Below are 24,413 nucleotides of genomic sequence, written 5' to 3'. Positions count from 1 at the left end.
TAATTAACCCTGAAGACATTTTTTCATAGCTGCATTTTTTAACCCATCCTTTCCAAGGGTGCCAATAATTCTGGAGCTGAATTTAAGCCACATTCAGCATGCAGTCTATGTACATAGAGCTGAGCTGAAGATTAAAAGGTCAGGATTTGAATTTCCAGCTTTCTGGTCATGGCATGGAGCTTTGCCCATCAAGCACCTCAGTCCTGTAGATTTGCATGAATCCTAATGAAAGTGAGGTGAAAATACGAGGTCTTCCTTGCCTGGGAAGTGCTGTGAGAATGTCTTTTTTAGCAATTAGATGTTTTAATAAATATTCCAAACATCTGACTGCTGAAAAGCTGACCATGTTTGGTTAAATCTAAAGCAGCAAGCTTAGTAGAGAAGGAAAAAAAAAGAAAAGAAAAAATGATAACTTGTTCCACGATGTTGAAATTCAGAGCTCCCACACGGCATGTCCATGAAGGATGGAAGGTCTGAACGGTGGGTCATGCAGCCAAAATGTAGAGAATGTGTTTTGATGCAGTGAAGCAAGGGGGAAGAAAAAAAAACAAAAAACGTGGGACTCTAAAAATGTTAGAAACGGTTATGAACAGAGTTTGACCTTTTGTACACACACACACACACACACACACACACACACACACACACACAGTGTCATCCATACACACATAGGGTTTATTCCAAACTATCACAACCTTCTTGTCTTTCAGTGTGTAAACACACCTTGTCCTCGTACTGATTTCAGGATTTATAGCCGCACACGCAGGCCATGCCTAAATATTTCAACTGAACACACACACACTTTCCCGCTTGCCTCAGGCCCTTGTGTTTTATACGGGAGCTATTTGAGAAAGCATTCCTGTCTGGTGATGCAGAGTCTCTTCTCGGCCGCGTGGAAGTGCCCTTGCCATATTTAGCGTGTCTGGGTGTGTTAAACACATGCCGTTATATCGACCGTTCAACACAGCCTCTGGAACATCAAAACACCAAAGGCCACTGTGTACAGCAGCGAGTGACGTCTATTCTAACGGTTCAAACAAGCTGTGACTGTGAATGCGTCATACAGATTGATTCCAACAGAATATCACTCAGGTTTAATCAATGCTGGAACAAAACTAAATACTGCAGAATAATAAGGAAATAAATCAAGAATAAACAGAATTGTGCTGTTTAACTGAAATTATAAAGTCGCAGCAGTTTATCAATAAATTTAAATTGATTAAAGAATTAATCAATTCTCTCTCTCTCTCGCTCTCTCTCTCTCTCTCTCTCTCTCTCTGTGTGTAGAGCATAAACCCTAACATTACAGCTTTACAAACCTTACCATATCGACAGTTTTGATGTGGATCTGTGAATGAGCCGCTACTATAGAAACAATCATGTATTAAACTGAACTCATTGATATAAACCTGCACAAGGGCTGGAAATAAAATGAACCAAGAATTTCTGACCGAACTCAGCAGCAGGAGGAAGGTTTTGTTCCCTGTCCACTCATTTATTTAAAAAAAGAAAAGAAAAATTGAATCCATTGTGTGACATAAAATCCAATCTGTTTTAAGAATGATGTGACAGAAATAAAGTACACTAGACAAACCTGACATGTACACACTTCTCTGTTGTGTTTTAGGAGACGACCCCTTCGACCCATTTGACGATTTCTTTGGGTTTGGTGGCAGCCGGAGGCAGAGAGGAATGAGGAGTCGAACTGGTCCCTCCTTCTTCCCTGGTTTTGGGGGATTCCCTTCGTTCGGAGGCTTCTCAGGCTTTGACTCAGGTATGTGTGTGTGTAGGTTGCGGTTGTGTGCTTGTACTCACCTAGGCGTGGTGATGGATGTGAAAGTTGTGACATGTATTTTAACCTCACAGAAACAGCTGAGAGTTGTTTTAGTGTCATTTATCCAAGATGACAAATTTTTTTCCCCCAACAAATGCAATCAATTTGTCATCTTTGTATAATCACCCACCCTCACCCCATTAAAGCCCCATTAAACTTTATAATTTTTTCTATATTTCTATACTTTCTGTAAAGCTGCTTTGAGATAATGTCCATTGTTTGAAAGCACTATACAAATAAAATCGAATTGAATTGATTCATTTTACACGTGTGAAAAACAAAAACAGTTGGACGGTGTAAATTTTATTAGCTTTATTTTTAAGGAAAAGAGGATCATTTTTCAGGGATGATTTTTCCTTTTTTCATTAAAAAAAATCAAGCCTGAGGGATATGACCTATCACGTTTGGGGACGTAGTAGCTTAGTAGTTAAGGCCTCCGATTTCTAATCAGATGCTTATGAGTTCAAATCCCAGGTCCACCAAGCTGCCACTGCTGGGCTCTTGAGCAAGCCCCTTAACCCTCAATTGCTCAGATGAATAAAATAAATGTCAAAAATAAAATGTAAGTCACTCTGGATAAGGGCATCTGTCAAATGTCATTAATGTCATGATGTCATTACCTGCTTTCCTACTAATATTTTAGACGTCCTTATGTATCTTTATACACTTAGTATTTTTATTTAAAAAAAAAAAAAGAAATTATATATTGCATAAAAAGTCTACTGTTTTTATTATTTAAAATTAAATGAATAAATATCAGACTAATTTAATAAATATTTTTATTCATGATATTTATATTTTAATTAATTTAATTTAATTCATTATTTTTTAATTTTTATATTTCTAAATGCAACTTGGCTGTCATTCTAGACATTTTTATGATGTCTACATCTCTTGATGCATCTCCTGTACTGCAGAAGCATCTCTATTCTATAAGGATTATTTTAAATCCAGAAAAAAATGTAAATTGATGCAGCTCAATCTGTGATCTCCATCACGTAGGTTTCGCGGCTCTTGGCCCCATGGGTGGAGGAAGCTTCACCTCTTTCTCCTCATCATCATTCGGTGGCGGCGGTGGAGGAAGAGGAGGCGGCGGCAGCATGGGGAACTTCCGTTCTGTGTCCACCTCCACCAAGTTCATCAACGGCAGAAGGATCACCACGAAACGGTACTGAACACATCACACCTCGCACCAGAGAAGAGTGATATGCAGCCGTGTGTGTGAAGTATGTTCATGATCGTGTGTGTGTTTGCATGTAGCATCGTGGAGAACGGTCAGGAGCGGGTGGAGGTTGAGGAAGATGGCCAGCTGAAGTCTCTCACAGTTAATGGTAGGGAGCAGCTCATGCGAATCCAGAACATGTGACCATTCCAGCAGAAAATAATAATAAAAAAATAATAATAATAAAAATCTAAGCCAGACCAAAAAATTTCCAAAACACAACCTGTGCCCAGTGTTCAGGAGGACAGCACTCTCTCTCTCTCTCTCTCTCTCTCTGTACAACATTCCACCAACATATCATACACTCCATCTCATAGAATATTCATCCAGGAAATTTATTTATTGTAATATTGTTTTTTGTTAAAAAATAAAATGTCTTTATTTCTCTTTACTTCACTGAACCATCCAGAGGCGGTCCATTCCTCTGTAATATTTAACTCCCATCCTCATTATCTGCTTTCACCAATCACTGTGTACATTCCTGTATCTTAGGACTAATTTAATACTAACTAATGTGTATTATTATTATTATTATTATTATTATTATTAGCTGTGTGTTGGCCATATTATTTCTGATCACCACTGCATGGTTTTGCCAGTGACACCAGCGGCTTCTCATGTGGTTGTTCTCGTGACTGTTACATAACCTCCAGCTCTGACACTGTTACTAATTATTAATATCTCATGAATATTAATATATTGTTAATATAAATATGTGCATAGGATTTTTTGTGTAAATAAATAAAGGTTTCTGGTTCAATAAAATGTTTTGTGGAAGTTGTGTGCACTCACGCTTTCTCTGTTTCGATTTCACCAGTAACTTTGTGTGTGTTTCACGTTTTGCCTATTTCCTGCCTCACGTGTGTTTCACAAATCATTAAAGCACACTCTGTGCTAATAACTTGCTAATCCCCCCCACATGCCTCTAACATGCTGACTAATCACACGGACACGTCTCGGCGGAGTTACAAGTGAAGTCACACTTAACGCATCAATTTAAAGACCTCAGATATTCTGTTACATCTGAGGAAAGCAGGGGAAAAAACAGACAAAATCAGCTATTTAACACACCTTATATTTCACCACAGCACTGTTGAGTTCTGGATTCTGATTGGTCAGAAGGTGTTGGATGATTATCTTGAAGGATGCCAGACAGTTGTTACTATGGAAACACAAAACAATCTGCAAACGATAGATATGAATGAAATGTTTTTGGTTTTTTTAAAACTATGTCCCAGTGAGAGTAAGTAACATTCTCCACAGGTCTCACACTGTGACCTTTTGTGTGTGTGTGTGTTTTGGTATGTGGTGTGTTACAACACACTGTGAGTTGTTGGACGAGAAGTTCGGCCCCGGGGAGAATTTTTGAAACCTGCAGCTACAGGAACTCAACATTCACAAGTAGAAATAGCAGAATGCTACTGCAAATCCATCTGTGTTGTGTGTGTGTGTGTGTGTGTGTTTGTGTGTGTGTGTTCCTGCGGTATTATAAAACAAGACTAATGACATCACAGTCATCTTGAATGGACAATACTGCTACGTTATGCTGCGTTCACTCGTTCAGCGACTCCAAGCGACTAGAGATCGATTGTTTTCTACTCATTGATGACTTCTGAACACATGAGTGATGGCGAGCGCCAGACACTAGATTCAGACGTGTTCAACTGATGCAGCAAAGCTGATAAAAGTCGAACTTTATGCAAATACGGAGCGACTCGGTGCACCAGCGGGAGCAAAGGCAGTAGAGAGCATGCTGCTGCTTCTTCGTCTCCTATGATACGATGCAGATTGATAGACAAACAAACGCTAAATCTCCATCCAGAATGTTTCATTGATTTGTTGCAAAGTGGAAATGCTGATAAATGTTATTACTTTGGCAACCAATAGAAGGAGGGGAACACCTACTAGTGACATGCAAGGATAACAGGAACGTGGCTTGAGGTTATTGTTGGTCTCATGATACAATCTGCACAGAAACATCAGAGTAGTCTCTAAAAGCCTTTTTTTTAATGCAAAGTGGGCGTGGCTAGTTTTGGGTAAAGCTTGTGTATGCACCAGTTTCACCAATGTCAGTGTTAGCAGAATTTTTTTTAAAAATTCTGTGACAAATCTAGCGAGTGAGAAAGCTGGCCTAGTTTGTGAATGCTAACTGTGCAAGCAAAAGCTAGTGTAGGGTGTGATAGCTAAGCAGACGAGCGAACAATGCTATTCCCAGTGTGTGAAAGTGTGTGAAATTTTCATGTTAACTTGTGTGAATGATTTGTGAGTGAAAGCAATAGCTGTCCTTGCAGATAAAAACTAGTCTGTGAATGCTAGCCTGAGGGACTGAGAGAAAGCTGACCTAGAGCTTTGTGAAAAAAAATAGAATGTGAAAGCTAATCTGGCAGATAAAAACTAGTTAGAAAGCAAGCTAGCTGGAAAGCAATACTGACCTGACAGATAGAAACTAGCCCAGTGTGTGATAAATTTCCTAGAAAGCAAGATGAAGCTAATTTTGAGTAGCTAACCTGGCAAATAACAGCTAACTGAGCGACAGAAAACTTAGTAACCTAGTGTAAACCTGAGGTGTGTGTGAATGCACTCATACCTGCCCCTCTAGACAGCTAACGCTAGCAGATAGCTTTTGCAAAAAGCCTCAGATGTAACAAGCGGTGTCTCAGTGATGGATCTGTGTTGAAGTAGGTGATCATCAGCATTCTTAACATCTGACTCTGTCTTTAACCTTTAAACAGAGCTGAGATGAGATTGTAACACGAGACCCTCGCGTCGACTCGCTAACGCTAACATGTCTGTGCAGGTCACTTCTGTTAAAAGCAGATAAAATCCCTCTGCTGTAAACCTTGAGAGGAGTGAAATATCACTCTGTTTATCTCTTCAGGTTCTAGCACATTCCATGGGATCTGGTGTGTGTGTGAGTATATAGCAATGCTATGCTAGTCATACCTGCCCAAGAGGGTATATTTCATGTGTTGAAGATTCAGGTCCATAAATATTTGGACACTTTCAAAGCTCCATGGCAAGGGGTTCGATTCCCAGGCAAGGAGCTAACACAGCCACTGAAGAGTTAACTCAGGGACGGCATCCGGTGTAAAAAAAAAAAAAAAAAAAACTTTGAACAGGGAGTAGCTCAAATTACAACAACAGAGAAGGTTAGCATGACCCTTGGGCAAGGTGGACATTCAAAATCATGAAGCATTACCATATTTTTGGGGCAGTGGTGGCTCAAGTCGTTTAAGTTCTGGGATATTGCTCAGAAAGCTGGGGTTCAAGCCCCAGTACTGCCACTGTGGGGTCCTTGAGCAAGCCCTTTAACCCTCTCTGCTCCACCCTGTGCTCTGAGCCTCAACTCTGAAGCTGGGATATATAAAGAAAAGAATTGACAAAAGTCTGTTAATGGACCCTCTTGCTAACAAAACTAGATAATCTTCCATAATGTCTCACCAGACAAAATACTATAGTTCTTACTGAATATTAAAGTAAAGGTCTTTATGTACCTGTTGTTGTTGACACTTTCAGATTTGCACTTGCCATGAAAATAGTCAATGATGCTGACATGGCATAACAAGAACCTGTGATGAATGGTGGGGGATGTGGTAGCTTAGTTGTTAAGGCATTGGCCTACTGATAAGAAAAACAAGAAAGAAAGAAATAAAAACTCATGAACACCAGCAGGCCCAAAATACCACAAGAGAGGAACAACTATGGAACATGACAGACGGTGAAGAAAAACCTCTTCATGACAGTTGGCCAGATCTAGAACATCCTCCATGAGGTGGCATTTTTGTCAAAGTCAACAATCTAAAGAATATACACAAGATCTTCAACACTGGTAAGGGTCAAAATTTGGAAGGCCAGATAAGTTTTCCAGAAAGATCTAACATCCTACATTCAAAGATGGAAAGAAAGAGTTCAGGGAAGTGAAGGAACTTCTCGTGATCTGAAGAAGCCTTTATTATCACCGCACATACATTGGAATTCTGTTCTTCACATTTGCAATGATGAGGAGGTTGGGGTCAGGGCAGAGGGGCAGCTATGATGCAGCAAACCTGGAGCAGGGAGGGGTGTTGGGGGCTTTGCTCGGGGGCCCAGTGGTGGCAGCTTGGTGGTGCTATGGCTTCGACCCCAATCTATCGAACAACAGCCTCCACATTTCATGGGGTGGACGTTTTCAGCTGCAGTGGAACTGGTTCTTATGTATTTATTAATGTGGTCACAGCTGACTGGATGGATTCTGAAGTTTAGAGTGATATAATTCGCTCACTTATTTAAGGAAAAGAAGTGAAATGTTCTGTAGTAAGCAAGTTAGTCACTTCAGCTGAACACAACTGAGCTGCATTTCATTTACTGAAAACAAAGCTGAAGATAAACTGACCCACAAACTGAACAAACAGGAAGTGAAGACAGCTGAAATGTAAAGACCAGAGAGAACAACAGGGAAGAAACCAAACATGTGGTGATGTCTATCTATCTATCTATCTATCTATCTATCTATCTATCTATCTATCTATCTATCTATCTATCTGTCACAATCTATCACAATTTTATGGTCATGCTGATTAATTTAATTTTACTCCTTTCATTTTTATAGATAGATTTTAAACACTGAATTCATTAAACAACTTAACACGTTTTACAACTTTTAAATGTAAATTTAACATTAACAACTTTTTATGTACTTATTTATTTGCTTGTTTGTTTGTTATTAACTCCTTAACGTCTTAACTTAACTTGTACGAATTGTACAAAATTAGTTTGTTATACATAGAAGTGACTTTGGGGAGCTCGGGAATGACGCGCGCGGTGTGAATGGATTATTTCTTGTGTTTTGGCTCCACCTGCAGGTCAGATCCATAATACACTCACTTAATTTTACAAATTTAACTGATATCGATTGTTCTAAATAAGTGATTTAACACCTAACTTTCTTTATTCTTAAACACACATGAAGAATATAAACGAAATGTAATGTAGCAGAACTTCCCAATATTTACAAATATTAACAGTATTTTTTTTAAATGAATAAAGACAAATATTTATAATTTACAAAGTTTTTTTTAAACTGTCGACATAAAATTAATTCATATTAATATATAATTATTTAATAATAAATGGTATAAATATTGAATAATAAATAATAATAAAGTATATTTAAATAAATAATATACTTTGGTAACACACTTTTAGAAGTTGATCAACACAAATAATTAAATGCATGACTATATTATTAACTTACCTGTTGTCTTATATCATTTATTATTTAATTAAAATAATTCTTATTATGTATTTTCTACTAATAAATACATTCCATTATTCATTTTGTTCATTCATAAGATAGAAAGATATGATACATTATCTGGTATATCTGAGATCTTTGTATTGATCTAAACTCAGAGCTCTAGCTCTGTAAAGGGTTCTGGGTTTATCTCTCTCTGGGAGGAGAAGCTTTAAATGTTCTAGGTAAAGAACCACATGGGGTCTTGGGAAGCAAGGAACCATTAAGGAACCTTTAAGAAACCCTTGAGAAATCCATATAAGGAGCATTTTAAGAACCTTAAAGAAACACTTTAGGAACCCTTGAGAAAAACGTATAAACAGCATTAGAAGAACCCTAAAGAAACCCTTAAGGAACCCTTGAGAAACCCTTATACAGAACTCTTAAGGAACCCTTGAGGAACCCTTACAAGGAACCCTTGAGAAACCCTTACAAGGAACCCTTGAGGAACTTATAAACTTATAAACAGCATTTGAGGAACCCTTGAAAAACACTTATAAAGAGCATTGAAGAACCCTAAAAAACACTTAAGGAACCCTCAAGGAACCCTTGAGAAACAATTTAGGAACCCTTGAGAAACCCTTATAAGGAACCCTTGAGGAACCCTAAAGAAACACTTAAGGAACATTTTTATTTCCTCCATCTGTGTTAATGCACTGCTTCGCGACTCAACATTGCAGGACTTTTAATTTGATATACATAATATTTACACTCCTAGCTATTTGTTGGATATTAAACCTCCACTTTAATATGAGAAAGTGCTTGTGTGTGTGTGTGTGTGTGTGTGTGTATAGATCCAGAACTTTAAAGTGTTTAAGTGCTGTTCCTGATTAAACTTACACAGTGTTTGCTTTTGGCTAATTGTTATAAACACCCTCATTTCCTCTCTGTACACACACACACACACACACACACTTCCCTGGCGTTAAAATACCAGTGCTGTTTATAGACTCGCTCTCACTCAGTGGCACTTTTAAAGTTCACGTCCTGACTCTAAACACTCGCTGGAGTCTAATTAAAAGCCGAGCTGCGTGCATTATTGATGAACACCCGGACGTTTAAAGTGCACACACTCCTTCACACACTTTTTCCTGAACTGTGGCTCGTTGGGAAAAGGTCAGGCTTCCCGGAGTGCAATCTTCAATCCTTTATTTAGCTTAAACACAGGTTTCGGCTCGATCCCTCCTCCCCCGTTCACACAGGGGATGAGTTTATTCTGTTCTTCTTCAGCGATCAGCTACATTAAAGCGTCCATCTGTGATTTATAATTTACAAAATTTAATACAAATTTATTTATGAAATCATTTTTCACTGGAGAGATCACCACAACACAGCTTTACATAATCAGTATAAAAATACATATATGATTTTTTAAAATTAATTTATTTTTTATTTTTTATTTTTTGTGAATAACACTCAAAGTGGCACAAAAATGCTATAAAATTTGTAAAATTATAGATTATATACTGAAGAAAATAACAAAAACCTCATGAATTTATGTAATTATATTTAATTATTTATATTTTTTTATTTATTTTTGTATATTGTATATTTTTTCCTAAAAATGCATAAATATTTAAAAAATTTAGAAACACTTTCTGCCAATAGAGAAGTACCACTTCCTGCTTAAAATGAGTAAATAAAATGTCTAGAAATTAGTTTAATTTTCTTCTATTTGATTTACTTTATAGCTGTAAATAGATTTTTAAAAAAGAGAGAAAATAGGCCATATCTTAAATTTCAAAAAGAGATTTTTTGAAAGGAATATAAAATACAAATAAAAAACAAGATGCTGTAGTTTAAAATAAATAAAAAAGAAAAAAAGGTTTGATTTGATGAAACATTGGAATTAATGGAAACCTGTAAAATCCTGAAAATGAAGCTGAACGGCATCAGACAGTTTCAGTAACCCGAGCTCGAATCTCTGCTGCTGCTGCTGCTGTTGTTGATGTTGTTGTTGTTGTTGATGTTGATGTTTTGGATGAAGCTCCAGGTGTTTTTGCCAGCCTGCTTTTAATGAAAGATGAAAGCGATAAAGGAAACAGAGAGAGAAATATCCGCTAACCTGAGCTCAGAATCCTGACCCCAGCTCTAATCTCTGATATTAAACCTTGGATGTGGAACACAGACTTTGATGATAGTGGATGACGGTGGATGAGTTGGATGACGTGGATGATGGTGGATGATTGAGGATGATGGTGGATGACTTGGATTATGATGGATGATGATAGATGATGGAGGATGATGGTAGATGATGGTGGATGATGGTATTGTGGATGATGATGAATGGTTGTAGTTGAAGGTGGATGATAGTGGATGATGGTAAACAGTGGTGGATGATGGTAGATGAAGGTGGATGATGGTGGAGGATGACAGTGGATGGTGGTAGACAGTGGATGATGGTGGTGGATGACGGTGGATGATGGTAGATGACTGTGGATGACAGTGGATAATGGTGTATAATGGGGGATGACGGTGGATGATGGTGGATGACGGTGGATGACTGTGAATTATAGTGGATGATTTTAGATGATGGTGAATGATGCTAGATGAAGGTGGAAGATGGTACGGTGGATGATGGTATGGTGGAGGATGGTGTATGACGGTGTATGGTTTATGATGGTAGATGATGGTGGATGATGGTACGGTGGAGGATGGTACGGTGGAGGATGGTGTATGACGGTGTATGGTTTATGATGGTAGATGATGGTGGATGATGGTACGGTGGAGGATGGTGTATGACGGTGTATGGTTTATGATGGTAGATGATGGTGGATGATGGTACGGTGGATGATGGTACGGTGGAGGATGGTGTATGACGGTGTATGGTTTATGATGGTAGATGATGGTGGATGATGGTACGGTGGAGGATGGTGTATGACGGTGTATGGTGGTTTATGATGGTAGATGATGGTAGATGACAGTGGATGATGGTATTGTGGATGATGATATATGACGGTGTATGGCGGTTTATGATGGTGGATGATGATGAATGGTTGTAGATGAAGGTAGTGGATGATTTTGGATGATGGTGGATGATGGTAGACAGTGGTGGATGATGATAGATGAAGGTGGATGATGGTATGGTGGATGATGGTGGATGAATGTAGATGATGGTGGATGATTTTGGATGAAGGTGGATGATTGTGGATGATGGTATGGTGTATAATGGGGGACGACTTGGATGATGGTAGATGACGGTGGATGACAGTGGATGATTGTAGATGACGGTGGATTATAGTGGATGATGATAGATGACGGTGGATGACAGTGCATAATGGGGGATGACGGTGGATGGTGGTGGATGATGATGGCAGATTTCACACATGATGACATGAGTAACGTCTTTAAAACATTTGATTAGTTTCTGATTATCTGATATACCTGCGTCCGAGCTGTTACTATAGAAACGATAATGTATTTAACCGTGATGCCGTATAAAATGTGATTACATGAAATAAATGAGACACGAGAGAGAGAAATCTTACCTAAATAACACACACACACACACACACACAGACACAACACACACACACAAACACACACAGGAGTGTGTGTAGAAGCAAGCAGCAGGAGAAGAAAAGGCCTGATTAGTATTAAAGGATTACATTTTATTACATTAGCTTTTTCATTATTTATTTCTCCTCCAAACGTAATTAAATGAAGATGGATTATGTGGGAACACACACACACACACACACACACACACACAGCTCTTACAGTGTTTTTTTCCTTTTATCATGCAGGTGAAATAAAAGCAGGTATTAATACTGAGGGAAATGTGAATGTTTCCCTCTTTTTTGTCCTTTTCTTTTTATCTTTTTTTTCTTTCAAATTGAAACAGTGATATGATCAGTCTGAGTTTTTATAAAAAAACACTCAAACACTCTGTCTGTCTCTCCCCTTCTGTCTGTCTCTCTCTCCCCTTCTGTCTGTCTCTCTCCCCTTCTGTCTGTCTCTCCTTTTCTGTCTGTCTCTCTCCCTTTCTGTCTGTCTCTCTCCCTTTCTGTCTGTCTTTCTCTCTCCTTCTGTCTGTCTCTCTCTCCCCTTCTGTCTGTCTCTCTCTCCTTCTGTCTCTCTCTCCCTTTCTGTCTGTCTCTCTCCCTTTCTGTCTGTCTCTCTCCCCCTTCTGTCTGCCTCTCTCCCTTTCTGTCTCTCTCTCTCTCCCCTTCTGTCTGTCTCTCTCCCTTTCTGTCTGTCTGTCTCTCCCCTTCTGTCTGTCTCCCCCTTTCTGTCTGTCTCTCTCCCTTTCTGTCTGTCTCTCTCTCCCCTTCTGTCCGTCTCTCCCTTTCTGTCTGTCTCCCTCTTTCTGTCTGTCTCTCTCCCCCTTCTGTCTCTCTCCCTTTCTGTCTGTCTTGCTCTCCCATTCTGTTTGTCTCTCCCCTTCTGTCTCTCTCTCTCTCTCCTCTTCTGTCTCTCTCTCTCCCCTTCTGTCTATCTTTCTCTCTCCCCTTTTGTCTCTCTCGCCCCCCCTGTGTGTCTCTCTCCCTTTCTGTCTGTCTCTCTCTCCCCTTCTGTCTGTCTCTCCCTTTCTGTCTGTCTCTCTCTCCCCATCTGTCTGTCTCTCCCTTTCTGTCTCTCTCTCTCTCTCCTTCTGTCTCTCTCTCCCTTTCTGTCTGTCTCTCTCCCTTTCTGTCTCTTTCTCTCCCTTTTTCCATCTTTCTCTTTTCCATTCTGTCTATATGTCTCTCTTTCTGTCCACTGAGTCTTGTGACTGTGACTGTGTTTTCTGCATTTCTCCTCCTTCTATCTTCTGGCGAGTTTTCCGACTCCTTCAGGACAGAGGAGTTTACACTTCATGGTTTCTGTGTAAAATGACAAGCTGTTTATTTTTGTCTTATTAGACTGAAGACAGAGAATAAAGTTGTTATATACACTGCTATAACATAAGTGCGAACAGGAAGTTAAATTAATTGTATCTGTAACTGGGTAAAAAGGAAGCATGTCCCGTTCTTTAATAAATAAAATAAACTCTTGAAATCTGTGTATTTGTTCTGTAGCTAGTTAACACAACACAATGAATTCTAGCAGTTTATTTATTCCTGGTCTGTTCTGAGTAAAGCACGCTGAGTTGTATTTATCTTCCTGATTAATGAAATTAACGAAGCAGCGGTGTTGTGAAATAAACAAGAAAAACAGGACTGATTTATTGCAATTAACCCTTTCAGGCTCAGACACAACTTCTGTTGAATTGTGTGAAATGGACTGATCACTGAAAAGAACCATCAAGTTATTTGGTTCTGCTGGTCAGGATACACAGGCTTGGGGTCAAAGGTCATTTCTGAGATGTTTCATTTTCTTGAAGCCGTACAGCAGGGTTTCCTTCCCGAGCGTCTCGACTGGAACACAGAGCTTAACGAGGGATTTGTTAAACATTCAGCTATTAAACATCACGATCATTTCTTTTTCTGATACTGTGTGTGTGTCTGTGTGTGTGTGTTGGATAAAAGAGGAATGGTTAAAGCAGCATCTGTCCCCTTTCTTCTCTTCTCCCCTGTGTAATTACACAGCACAATAGCAGAGGGAGGCGAGCCCCTTCACTCCGTCACGCTAATTCAATATAAATGTAAATGACCATGCTGAGAGAATAAAGAAACCTCGATCTGTTTACACGTCTAATCACGATTAAAGCGTGCTGAGTGAAATATGAATGCCAGACGCATCACCATTATGTGATAAGAGAGACAGAGGAGGAGGAGGCAAATGCCCTGGATAAACCCTACATTTGTGTTCTTACATCTTGATGAAGCCCCTACTGTTACTCTCATCTATATTTATATTCTTACTCATACTGTCTGTTACTCATACTATCTGTTACTCAAACTGTAACTCTGATCTATACTTATATTCTAACTTATACTGTCTGTTACTCACACTGTTACCCTTATCCATACTTATATTCTAACTTATACTCTTACTTATACTGCCTGTTACTCATATGCATATTCTTATTCATACCCATACTGCTACTCACATTGTTACTGTTACTGCTACTCACATTGTTACTGTTACTGCTACTCACATTGTTACTGTTACTGCTACTCACATTGTTACTGTTACTGCTACTCACATTGTTACTGTTACCGTTACTCACATTGTTACTGTTACTCAAATTGTTAATAGTGATACTGTTACTCACATTGTTACTGTTACTCACATTTTTACTGTTAGTGTTACTGTTACTCACATTGTTACTGTTACTGTTACACTGTAACTGTTACTCAGACTGTTACTCACATTGTTACTGTTACTGTTACTCACATTGTTACTGGTACTGTTACCCTGTAACTGTTACTCAGACTGTTACTGGTACTCACATTGTTACTGTTACATTGTTACTGTTACTGTTACTCACATTGTTACTGTTACTGTTACACTGTAACTGTTACTCAGACTGTTACTGTTACTCAAATTGTTACTGTTACTCACATTGTTACTGTTACTGTTACTCACATTGTTACTGTTAATGTTGCTCACATTTTTACTGTTAGTGTTACTGTTACTCACATTGTTACTGTTACTCAAATTGTTAATAGTGATACTGTTACTCACATTGTTACTGTTACTGTTACTCTTACTGTTACTCACACTGTTACTGATACTGTTGCTCACATTTTTACTGTTAGTGTTACTGTTACTCACATTGTTACTGTTACTCACATTGTTACTGTTACTGTTGCTCACATTTTTACTGTTAGTGTTACTGTTACTCACATTGTTACTGTTACTGTCACTCACATTGTTACTGTTGCTCACATTTTTACTGTTAGTGTTACTGTTACTCACATTGTTACTGTTGCTCACATTTTTACTGTTAGTGTTACTGTTACCCACATTGTTACTGTTACTGTTACTCACATTGTTATTGTTACTGTTACACTGTAACTGTTACTCAGACTGTTACTGTTACTCACATTGTTACTGTTACTGTTACTCACATTGTTACTGTTACATTGTAACTGTTACTCAGACTGTTACTGTTACTCAAATTGTTACTGTTACTGTTACTCACATTGTTACTGTTACTCACATTGTTACTGTTACTGTTACACTGTAACTGTTACTCAGACTGTTACTGTTACTCACATTGTTACTGTTACTGTTACTCACATTGTTACTGTTACTCACACTGTTACTGTTAGTCACATTATTACTGTTACTCAGACTGTTACTGTTACTGTTACTCAGACTGTTACTGTTACTGTTACTCACATTGTTACTGTTACTCGCACTGTTACTGTTACTCACACTGTTACTGATACTGTTTATCACATTGTTACTGTTACTCACACTTGTACTGTTACTGTTACTCACACTGTTACTGATACTGTTCATCACATTGTTACTGTTACTCACATTGTTACTGTTACTCACACTGTTACTGATACTGTTTATCACATTGTTACTGTTACTCACACTGGTACTGTTACTGTTACTCACACTGTTACTGATACTGTTCATCAAATTGTTACTGTTACTCACATTGTTACTGTTACTCACATTGTTACTGTTACTGTTACATTGTAACTGTTACTCAGACTGTTACTGTTACTCAAATTGTTACTGTTACTCACATTGTTACTGTTACTCACATTGTTACTGTTACTGTTACACTGTAACTGTTACTCAGACTGTTACTGTTACTCACATTGTTACTGTTACTGTTACTCACATTGTTACTGTTACTCACATTGTTACTGTTACTGTTACTCACATTGGTTCTGTTACTGTTACTCACATTGGTTCTGTTACCCACATTGTTACTGTTACTGTTACTGTTACTCACATTGTTATTGTTACTGTTACACTGTAACTGTTAGTCAGACTGTTACTGTTACTCACATTGTTACTGTTACTGTTACTCACATTGTTACTGTTACATTGTAACTGTTACTCAGACTGTTACTGTTACTCAAATTGTTACTGTTACTGTTACTCACATTGTTACTGTTACTCACATTGTTACTGTTACTGTTACACTGTAACTGTTACTCAGACTGTTACTGTTACTCACATTGTTACTGTTACTCACACTGTTACTGTTAGTCACATTATTACTGTTACTCACACTGTTACTGTTACTGTTACTCACACTGTTACTGTTACTCAGACTGTTACAGTTACTTACATTGTTACTGTTACTCACACTGTTACTGTTACTCACACTGTTACTGTTACTCACATTATTACTGTTACTCACACTGTTACTGTTACTGTTACTCACATTGTTACTGTTACTCACATTGTTACTGTTACTCACACTGTTACTGTTACTCACATTGTTACTGTTACTCACACTGTTACTGTTACTCACATTATTACTGTTACTCACACTGTTACTGTTACTCACATTGTTACTGTTACTCGCACTGTTACTGTTACTCACATTGTTACTGTTACTCACATTGTTACTGTTACTCACACAGTTACTGTTACTCACATTATTACTGTTACTCACACTGTTACTGTTACTGTTACTCACATTGTTACTGTTACTCGCACTGTTACTGTTACTCACACTGTTACTGATACTGTTCATCACATTGTTACTGTTACTCACACTGTTACTGTTACTCACACTGTTACTGTTACTGTTACTCACACTGTTACTGTTACTCAGACTGTTACAGTTACTTACATTGTTACTGTTACTCACACTGTTACTGTTACTCACACTGTTACTGTTACTCACATTATTACTGTTACTCACACTGTTACTGTTACTCACATTGTTACTGTTACTCGCACTGTTACTGTTACTCACACTGTTACTGATACTGTTCATCACATTGTTACTGTTACTCACACTGTTACTGTTACTCACACTGTTACTGTTACTGTTACTCACACTGTTACTGTTACTCAGACTGTTACAGTTACTTACATTGTTACTGTTACTCACACTGTTACTGTTACTCACACTGTTACTGTTACTCACATTATTACTGTTACTCACACTGTTACTGTTACTCACATTGTTACTGTTACTCGCACTGTTACTGTTACTCACACTGTTACTGATACTGTTCATCACATTGTTACTGTTACTCACACTGTTACTGTTAGTCATATTGTTACTGTTACTCAAACTGTTACTGTTACTCACATTGTTACTGTTACTGTTACTCACATTGTTACTGTTACTCACATTATTACTGTTACTGTTACTCACATTGTTGCTGTTACTCACACTGTTACTATTACTCACATTGTTACTGTTACTCAGATTGTTACTGTTACTCACGTTGTTACTCACATTGTTACTTTTACTGTTACTCACATTGTTACTGTTACTGTTACACTGTAACTGTTACTCAGACTGTTACTGTTACTCACATTGTTACTGTTACTGTAACACTGTTATTGTTACTCAGACTGTTACTGTTACTCACATTGTTGCTGTTACTCACACTGTTACTATTACTCACATTGTTACTGTTACTCAGATTGTTACTGTTACTCACGTTGTTACTCACATTGTTACTGTTACTGTTACTCACATTGTTACTGTTACTCACATTATTACTGTTACTGTTACTCACATTGTTGCTGTTACTCACACTGTTACTATTACTCACATTGTTACTGTTACTCAGATTGTTACTGTTACTCACGTTGTTACTCACATTGTCACTGTTACTGTTACTCACATTGTTACTGTTACTCACATTATTACTGTTACTGTTACTCACATTGTTGCTGTTACTCACACTGTTACTATTACTCACATTGTTACTGTTACTCAGATTGTTACTGTTACTCACGTTGTTACTCACATTGTTACTTTTACTGTTACTCACATTGTTACTGTTACTGTTACACTGTAACTGTTACTCAGACTGTTACTGTTACTCACATTGTTACTGTTACTGTAACACTGTTATTGTTACTCAGACTGTTACTGTTACTCACATTGTTACTGTTACTCACACTGTTACTGTTAGTCACATTGTTACTGTTACTCACACTGTTACTGTTACTGTTACTCACACTGTTACTGATACTGTTTATCACATTGTTACTGTTACTCACACTGTTACTGTTACTCACACTGTTACTGTTAGTCATATTGTTACTGTTACTCAAACTGTTACTGTTACTCACATTGTTACTGTTACTGTTACTCACATTGTTGCTATTACTCACACTGTTACTGTTACTCACATTGTTACTGTTACTCACATTGTTACTGTTACTCAGATTGTTACTGTTACTCACGTTGTTACTCACATTGTTACTTTTACTGTTACTCACATTGTTACTGTTACTCACATTGTTACTTTTACTATTACTCACATTGTTACTGTTTGTCACACTGTTACTGTTACTCAGATTGTTACTGTTACTCACGTTGTTACTCACATTGTTACTTTTACTGTTACTCACACTGTTACTGTTACTCACATTGTTACTTTCACTGTTACTCACATTGTTACTGTTACTTTTACTCACATTGTTACTTTTACTGTTACTCACATTGTTACTTTTACTATTACTCACATTGTTACTTTTACTATTACTCACATTGTTACTGTTACTCACATTGTTACTGTTACTCACACTGTTACTGTTACTCAGATTGTTACTGTTGCTATTATTGACATTGTTACTGTTACTCACACTGTTACTCACATTGATACTTTTTTTGCTACTCACATTGTTACTGTTGCTATTACTCACATTGTTACTGTTACTCACATTGTTACTGTTACTCACACTGTTACTCACATTGTTACTGTTACTGACATTGATACTTTTTTTGCTACTCACATTGTTACTGTTACTCACATTGTTACTGTTACTCACACTGTTACTGTTACTGTTTCTCTTATTATGATGTTTCTCTGTTACTCATTCTTTTACTGTTACTTATACTCATACAAATACTCTTACTGTAACTTTTACTCAATCATTCTTACTCTTACGCATACTCTTAGTCATGCTTTTAATCTTACTAACTCTTAAAAATTTTATCTTATAGCAAAATTTATAATAATATATATTTTTATCTGTGTAAATGTATTATTTATTATTTATTACAAAGCTATACCTTATATTTTTATCAGCAAATGTAGTTAGTTGCAGATATTGTTTATAAAACAGTCATGCTCTCACCAGCCTCTTCTTCACAATCAGACCAACAGCTTGTCATGTTACTAAGAACAGCTTGGAATGTTGTGTGAGCATCATGAGCTTTATGAAGATTTCAGAATTCATCTAGACTTTATTTATTTATTTATTTATTTATTTATTTATTTATTTATTTATTTATTTATTTATTTATTTATTTATTTATTCATTCATTCATTCATTCATTCATTCATTAGTAATAATTATTTTGTAATAATGTCTTTTACTTCATTTTATGTTTTAGTGCATCTGTTGGCAAAACATTTTCCTTTAAAAATTTATAATGGACTACAATAAATGGAAGCTGCTAAATATACTTAAAAATGAAAATTAATATATTTCAATGATTTACACATATTCCTTTCTATTATAATAAAAAAAAAGATTATTTTATGGTGTATTCAACACATTTACATTTTTGTCAGTGCTTATTTTCATATTTTTTTTTCTCTCATAACCATGCAAGGGGTAAGACTTGCTTTTAACAGTTTATATATTTTCATTATAATTCATAATGATAGGCTATACATCTCCCATGTCCAGATTTGATTTGGAAAAAAAGCAGAAGGTGAAAAAGCAGACACTTTTCTGTACAGCGTGTTTCTCTCCAGCTTATGTGTATATTTATTACAGATTTCTATCTGTTCATTTTCACACAGATATCAGCACTCCGAGTGCCCTGCCTGGCCCCGCCTCTCACTCCCGTTACCTTAGAAACGCCACAGACGAGGATGACGGGGAACGAGGAAGCACCAGAGGTCTGACAGATCAGCAGATTTATCCACAAACCATTCACTTTTTTAATGAAATGCAGATAGTTCTACATTTTTTCAATAATTTTCTAAACGTTTTGCTCTCTTGCAGGATTTTTCGAAAGCAGAAGAAAGAAACACTGGCGTTCAGACACGGATAACAAAAAGAAGATGAATCCACGCCTGGCTCCGAGGATCGGCTCCTGGTTCTGAGTTTTTTTGCAGCACTTTTTGGAATAATATTATTATTTTTTTCATAAGCGCAAGATAATAAAACCACAGAAGAACTGTAGAGTGTGTGTGATAGTATAGTATAGTATCCTGTAGCTGGGTAATGTCACGACTTAAGATGGCATTTCTTAAAGAGTTTTAGTCACAGAATTAGTGATATCACTAGAAATTGATTTTTTTTTAATAATAAATAAATAAATATCTACATTTTTAAGTGGATTGACGATTGGGAAAGGAGCCCCATTATTAGATGAAAACATCATAATCATAATAATAATAATAATAATAATAATAATAATAATAATAATAATAATAATAATAATAATAATAAATAAACAAACAAACAAACAAACAAACAAACAAATAAATAAATAAATAAATAAAGACAGTGTGGGATTTAATACAACAAATATGCTTTTAGTTTAAATTTAAGGCAAAAAAAATGCAAAAAGCATACCTTACTTGTTTTATTTATTTTATTTTATTATTATTATTATTATTATTATTATTATTTTTTACATTTGACACTTTAAAGTTGTAGAGAATTTGAACCAAAAAATGAACACTAATTAATAATCAACATGAGTCCTATAGCCTTATAGAATATTTCAAAATCAAATAAAAGTATTGTCATTTTGCATAATTTATAATATTAATATTTTATTATTACTTTGCTCAGCACTACACAGTCAGTACAAACACAATCAAGCTGATTTACATAAACTTCCTGAATATGGAATTACATGTGTTTGTACCTGAAAGTGACATAAAATAGTGGGCGGGGTCAATGCAAATAAGCAAATTTATCATCTTGAGAGTGCTTTACCAGCTCAGGAACAGAGATTAGTAAATTATTAATAAAATCACTTACAGTAAAAAGTGAAGGGTGGAAATGAAGAAGTTTATTTATTTGGGACTTTTATTAATTCAGTGTTCTCGTGTTATGTCGTTAATATTCACTTTCATCAATACAGATATCTGACAGAGGAACAGAGAGGAGGCTAGCAGCTAGCTACACACTTTGTGAAATGGGTTCTTTATGGTTCTTTCAGGGTTCTTTTGGTTTGTTTAGGACTCTTTCAGGATTCATTAAGGGTTCTTTCAGAGTTTTTTGAGGATGTTTGGAATTGTTCAAAGTACTTTAAGGGTTTCTTGAGGACTCTTTCAGGGTTCTTTGAGGGCTCTTTAAGGGTTTTTTGAGGGTTATTTAAAGATTTTTTCTCTTTTCATTGAGGGTTCTTTAAGGGTTCATTCAAGGTTCTTTGAGCATTCTTTCAGGGTTTGTTGAGGGTTCTTTCAGGGTCCTTTGAGGGTTCTTAATGGGTTATTTGTTCTGTCACTGTTCATTGGGGGTTCTTTAAGGGTTTGTTGAGGTTTTTTTCAGGGTTCTTTGATGGCTCTTGAAGGGTTTGTTCAAGGTTCTTTGAGGGTTTGTTAGGGGTTCTTTAAGGGTTTGTTGAGGGTTCTTTCAGGGTCCTTTGAGGCTTCTTAATTGGTTCTTTGTTCTGTCATTGTTTGTTCAGGGATCTTTAAGGGTTCGGTTCAAGATTTTCTAAGGTTCTTTCAGGGTTTGTTGAAGGTTTTTTAAGGTTTCTTTGAGGGTTCTTTAAGGGGTTCTTTCAGGGTTTGCTCAGGGTTCTAATCTTAATTTCAGATTAAAAAAAATTAAAGAATGATCCAAATTAAAAAAAAGGTTTGTACAGAGACCTTGTAAGTATTCCCTCAGAAGGAGAACTAAAGAACCTTTAAAAGCGAACAGTATTTCCTGTCTGTAACAAACATCTCAGTTATACAGAAATCTTTTTACGATATCTGTTTAAAGATTAAAGGTGTAAATGGTGTTGAACTTTCCGGAGAACCCGGATCTCACTACTTATCGCTGTTTCTAATAGAATATTCAGATTCTAATCTGCTGTTGCTGTTTACGTCCTCTGTGTACTGCCTCGGCTGTAGGAGATACTTTAATAATGTAGTTTTTTTTTTTTCAATAAGAAATATATATATATACTTTTTGTATTAGATTAGTAAAGTTCTCTATTTTATCCAGAAAGACTTTTGTGAATATTTTAGATTTAGATTGAAGCTTGATAAAGACAATTTGCTAAATAGATTTTGAGCAATAAAAATGCTTTTACAAAAAAAAAATACACAGAATATTTCTGTGTTCACTGACTGACTCGATCCATAACAAATTTGTTTTCTATCTACAATTAATTAAGTCAAAGAATGAGAGGGGAAAAAAAATGCAAAAAATGACCCAAATAGCATTATTTAAACTATATATTATATTTTATTTATATTAAGATAAAATATTTGATTTATTTAGATATTGTTATTATAAAGATATTTTTTTCTCAGTGTTTCCTTTTTTTATTTATTTGTTTTTTTCTCCTGATATTTATAGATTTTTTTAATAGTTTTTAGATTTATAGATAGTGTTTATTTGGGATGTTTTATGAGTAGCTCAACATTTTTCTATCTAAAAGAAAATGGGGTAAAGAAATAAAATCACAGCTTAATAATCTTCACAATTTCAAGCAGAGGTAAAAACACATTCTCATTTTTTCCTCCACGGTTAAAACTCCCCTCATTTCTGATTTTTTTTTTTCAGGATTGGTTTTCTGGCTCGAAAACCTTTGATGCTTAACATTTTAATTTCCTCCATATTCCAGATGAAACCCACAGCTTCCCTGGTACTGCAGAGTTTAATAACATCTGGGAGTAACCTGATGGCAGAGGAGCTTGATTATTTCTGTTGATATGATACTACACTTTAAATAGATTTTTTCCAGATAAATTTGAGTTTAGACAAAACAAAACTAAACAAAAAGCTAAACCTGAGCTCAGACTAAACAAGCAAACAAAAAGCTAAACCTGAGCTCAGACTAATCAAACAAACAAAAAGCTAAACCTGAGCTCAGACTAAACAAACAAACAAAAAGCTGATGAACTAAAAGAACATGGGATAAGGAAAAAACACATTTGTTACATCTGGCATCAGTTACTTTTACTTTAGACTTACATAGACTTGGGACTATCAAATTGGGAGTTTTAGTGTGTTTTTTTGTGGTAAACTTTCTTTCTTGGTTGGATTAATCTGGATAACAAAACATTTATTTATAAATCGACTTATTTATAAAAATCCCATAATTGGAGAACAAAAACAAGAAAGAAAAAAAGAAAGAAAGAAAGAAAGAAAGAAAGGAAAAAACAGAAAATGAGGAAGGAAAGAAAGAAAGAAAGAAAGAAAGGAAGGAAGGAAGGAAGGAAAGGAAGGAAGGAAGGAAGGAAAGAAAGAAAGAAAGAAAGAAAGAAAGAAAGAAAGAAAGAAAGAAAGAAAGAAAGAAAGAAAGAAAGAAAAATCATAGCCTACTCATGCTCCTGGGTGTGATAAATAAAAACAAACAAAAAAGATAACAAAAAAGAAAAGAAGAGAAAAATAAAAATGAACATTAAGACTAATTTACAGGAACATCCTGTAAAGTATGTTGTGTTTTTATTTTATTGATACGACACAAATCCCATAAATGAACTCTTTTCCCCAGAAGCCCCAAAAGTAGAGTTTCCTCCTCTGTTTATCGTCTCCATGGTGATGGTTGAGTGTCTTTTTCATGTCTCACTCCACAGTGGAGGTTAATATGAAGCTCAGATGAAAGTAGACACTCGGGACTTTAAGAATTTGTAGTGTTTCTGTTTTTCCTTAGTCTATAGAAAAGATCCCAAATAAACAGAAACTGTTATTTTTTCCCACACAAATGTTTGTATCTTCAAAGTAAATGTTGATCTCAAACCCATTTCTGCTCTCTGAGATGCTCCAAGTGCTTGTTCATCTAAAAAGCAGCTCAGATTTCATCTTCAGCCAGTAAAACTCTGTGTAAGGTTCTCCAACAGAGGGAAAAACACACGTCTGAAACACACTGAAAGACGACAGACTCGTTTTAGATCAGACTCACAGACACTCGTTTCTTTATA

General features: G+C 36.3%; 1 protein-coding gene and 1 pseudogene across 2 annotated transcripts in view; both read left to right on the top strand.

Moving 5' to 3' along the window:
- The window catches only part of dnajb6b (DnaJ heat shock protein family (Hsp40) member B6b), a 37,219-nt gene extending 14,736 nt beyond the window's left edge, over nt 1-22,483 (top strand). The window contains exons 6-10 of one of the 2 annotated variants that reach the window (XM_058395449.1): nt 1,628-1,774; nt 2,837-3,002; nt 3,095-3,165; nt 20,118-20,216; nt 20,323-22,483. In XM_058395449.1, coding sequence (XP_058251432.1) covers nt 1,628-1,774; nt 2,837-3,002; nt 3,095-3,165; nt 20,118-20,216; nt 20,323-20,423 — 584 coding nt within the window. In that variant the 3' untranslated portion in view covers nt 20,424-22,483. Of the gene's footprint in view, nt 1-1,627; nt 1,775-2,836; nt 3,003-3,094; nt 3,817-20,117; nt 20,217-20,322 lie in introns of those variants that run through there. The other variant, XM_058395450.1, reaches the window with a different exon arrangement.
- On the top strand, nt 6,166-6,263 carry LOC131356991 (U6 spliceosomal RNA; annotated as a pseudogene).
- Nucleotides 22,484-24,413: the final 1,930 nt, after the last annotated feature.

This window comes from Hemibagrus wyckioides, linkage group LG07 (assembly GCF_019097595.1).
Source record: "Hemibagrus wyckioides isolate EC202008001 linkage group LG07, SWU_Hwy_1.0, whole genome shotgun sequence".
Taxonomy (NCBI): domain Eukaryota; kingdom Metazoa; phylum Chordata; class Actinopteri; order Siluriformes; family Bagridae; genus Hemibagrus; species Hemibagrus wyckioides.
Note: the sequence above shows the minus strand (reverse complement) of the source record. Positions and strands in the feature narration are given on the sequence as shown.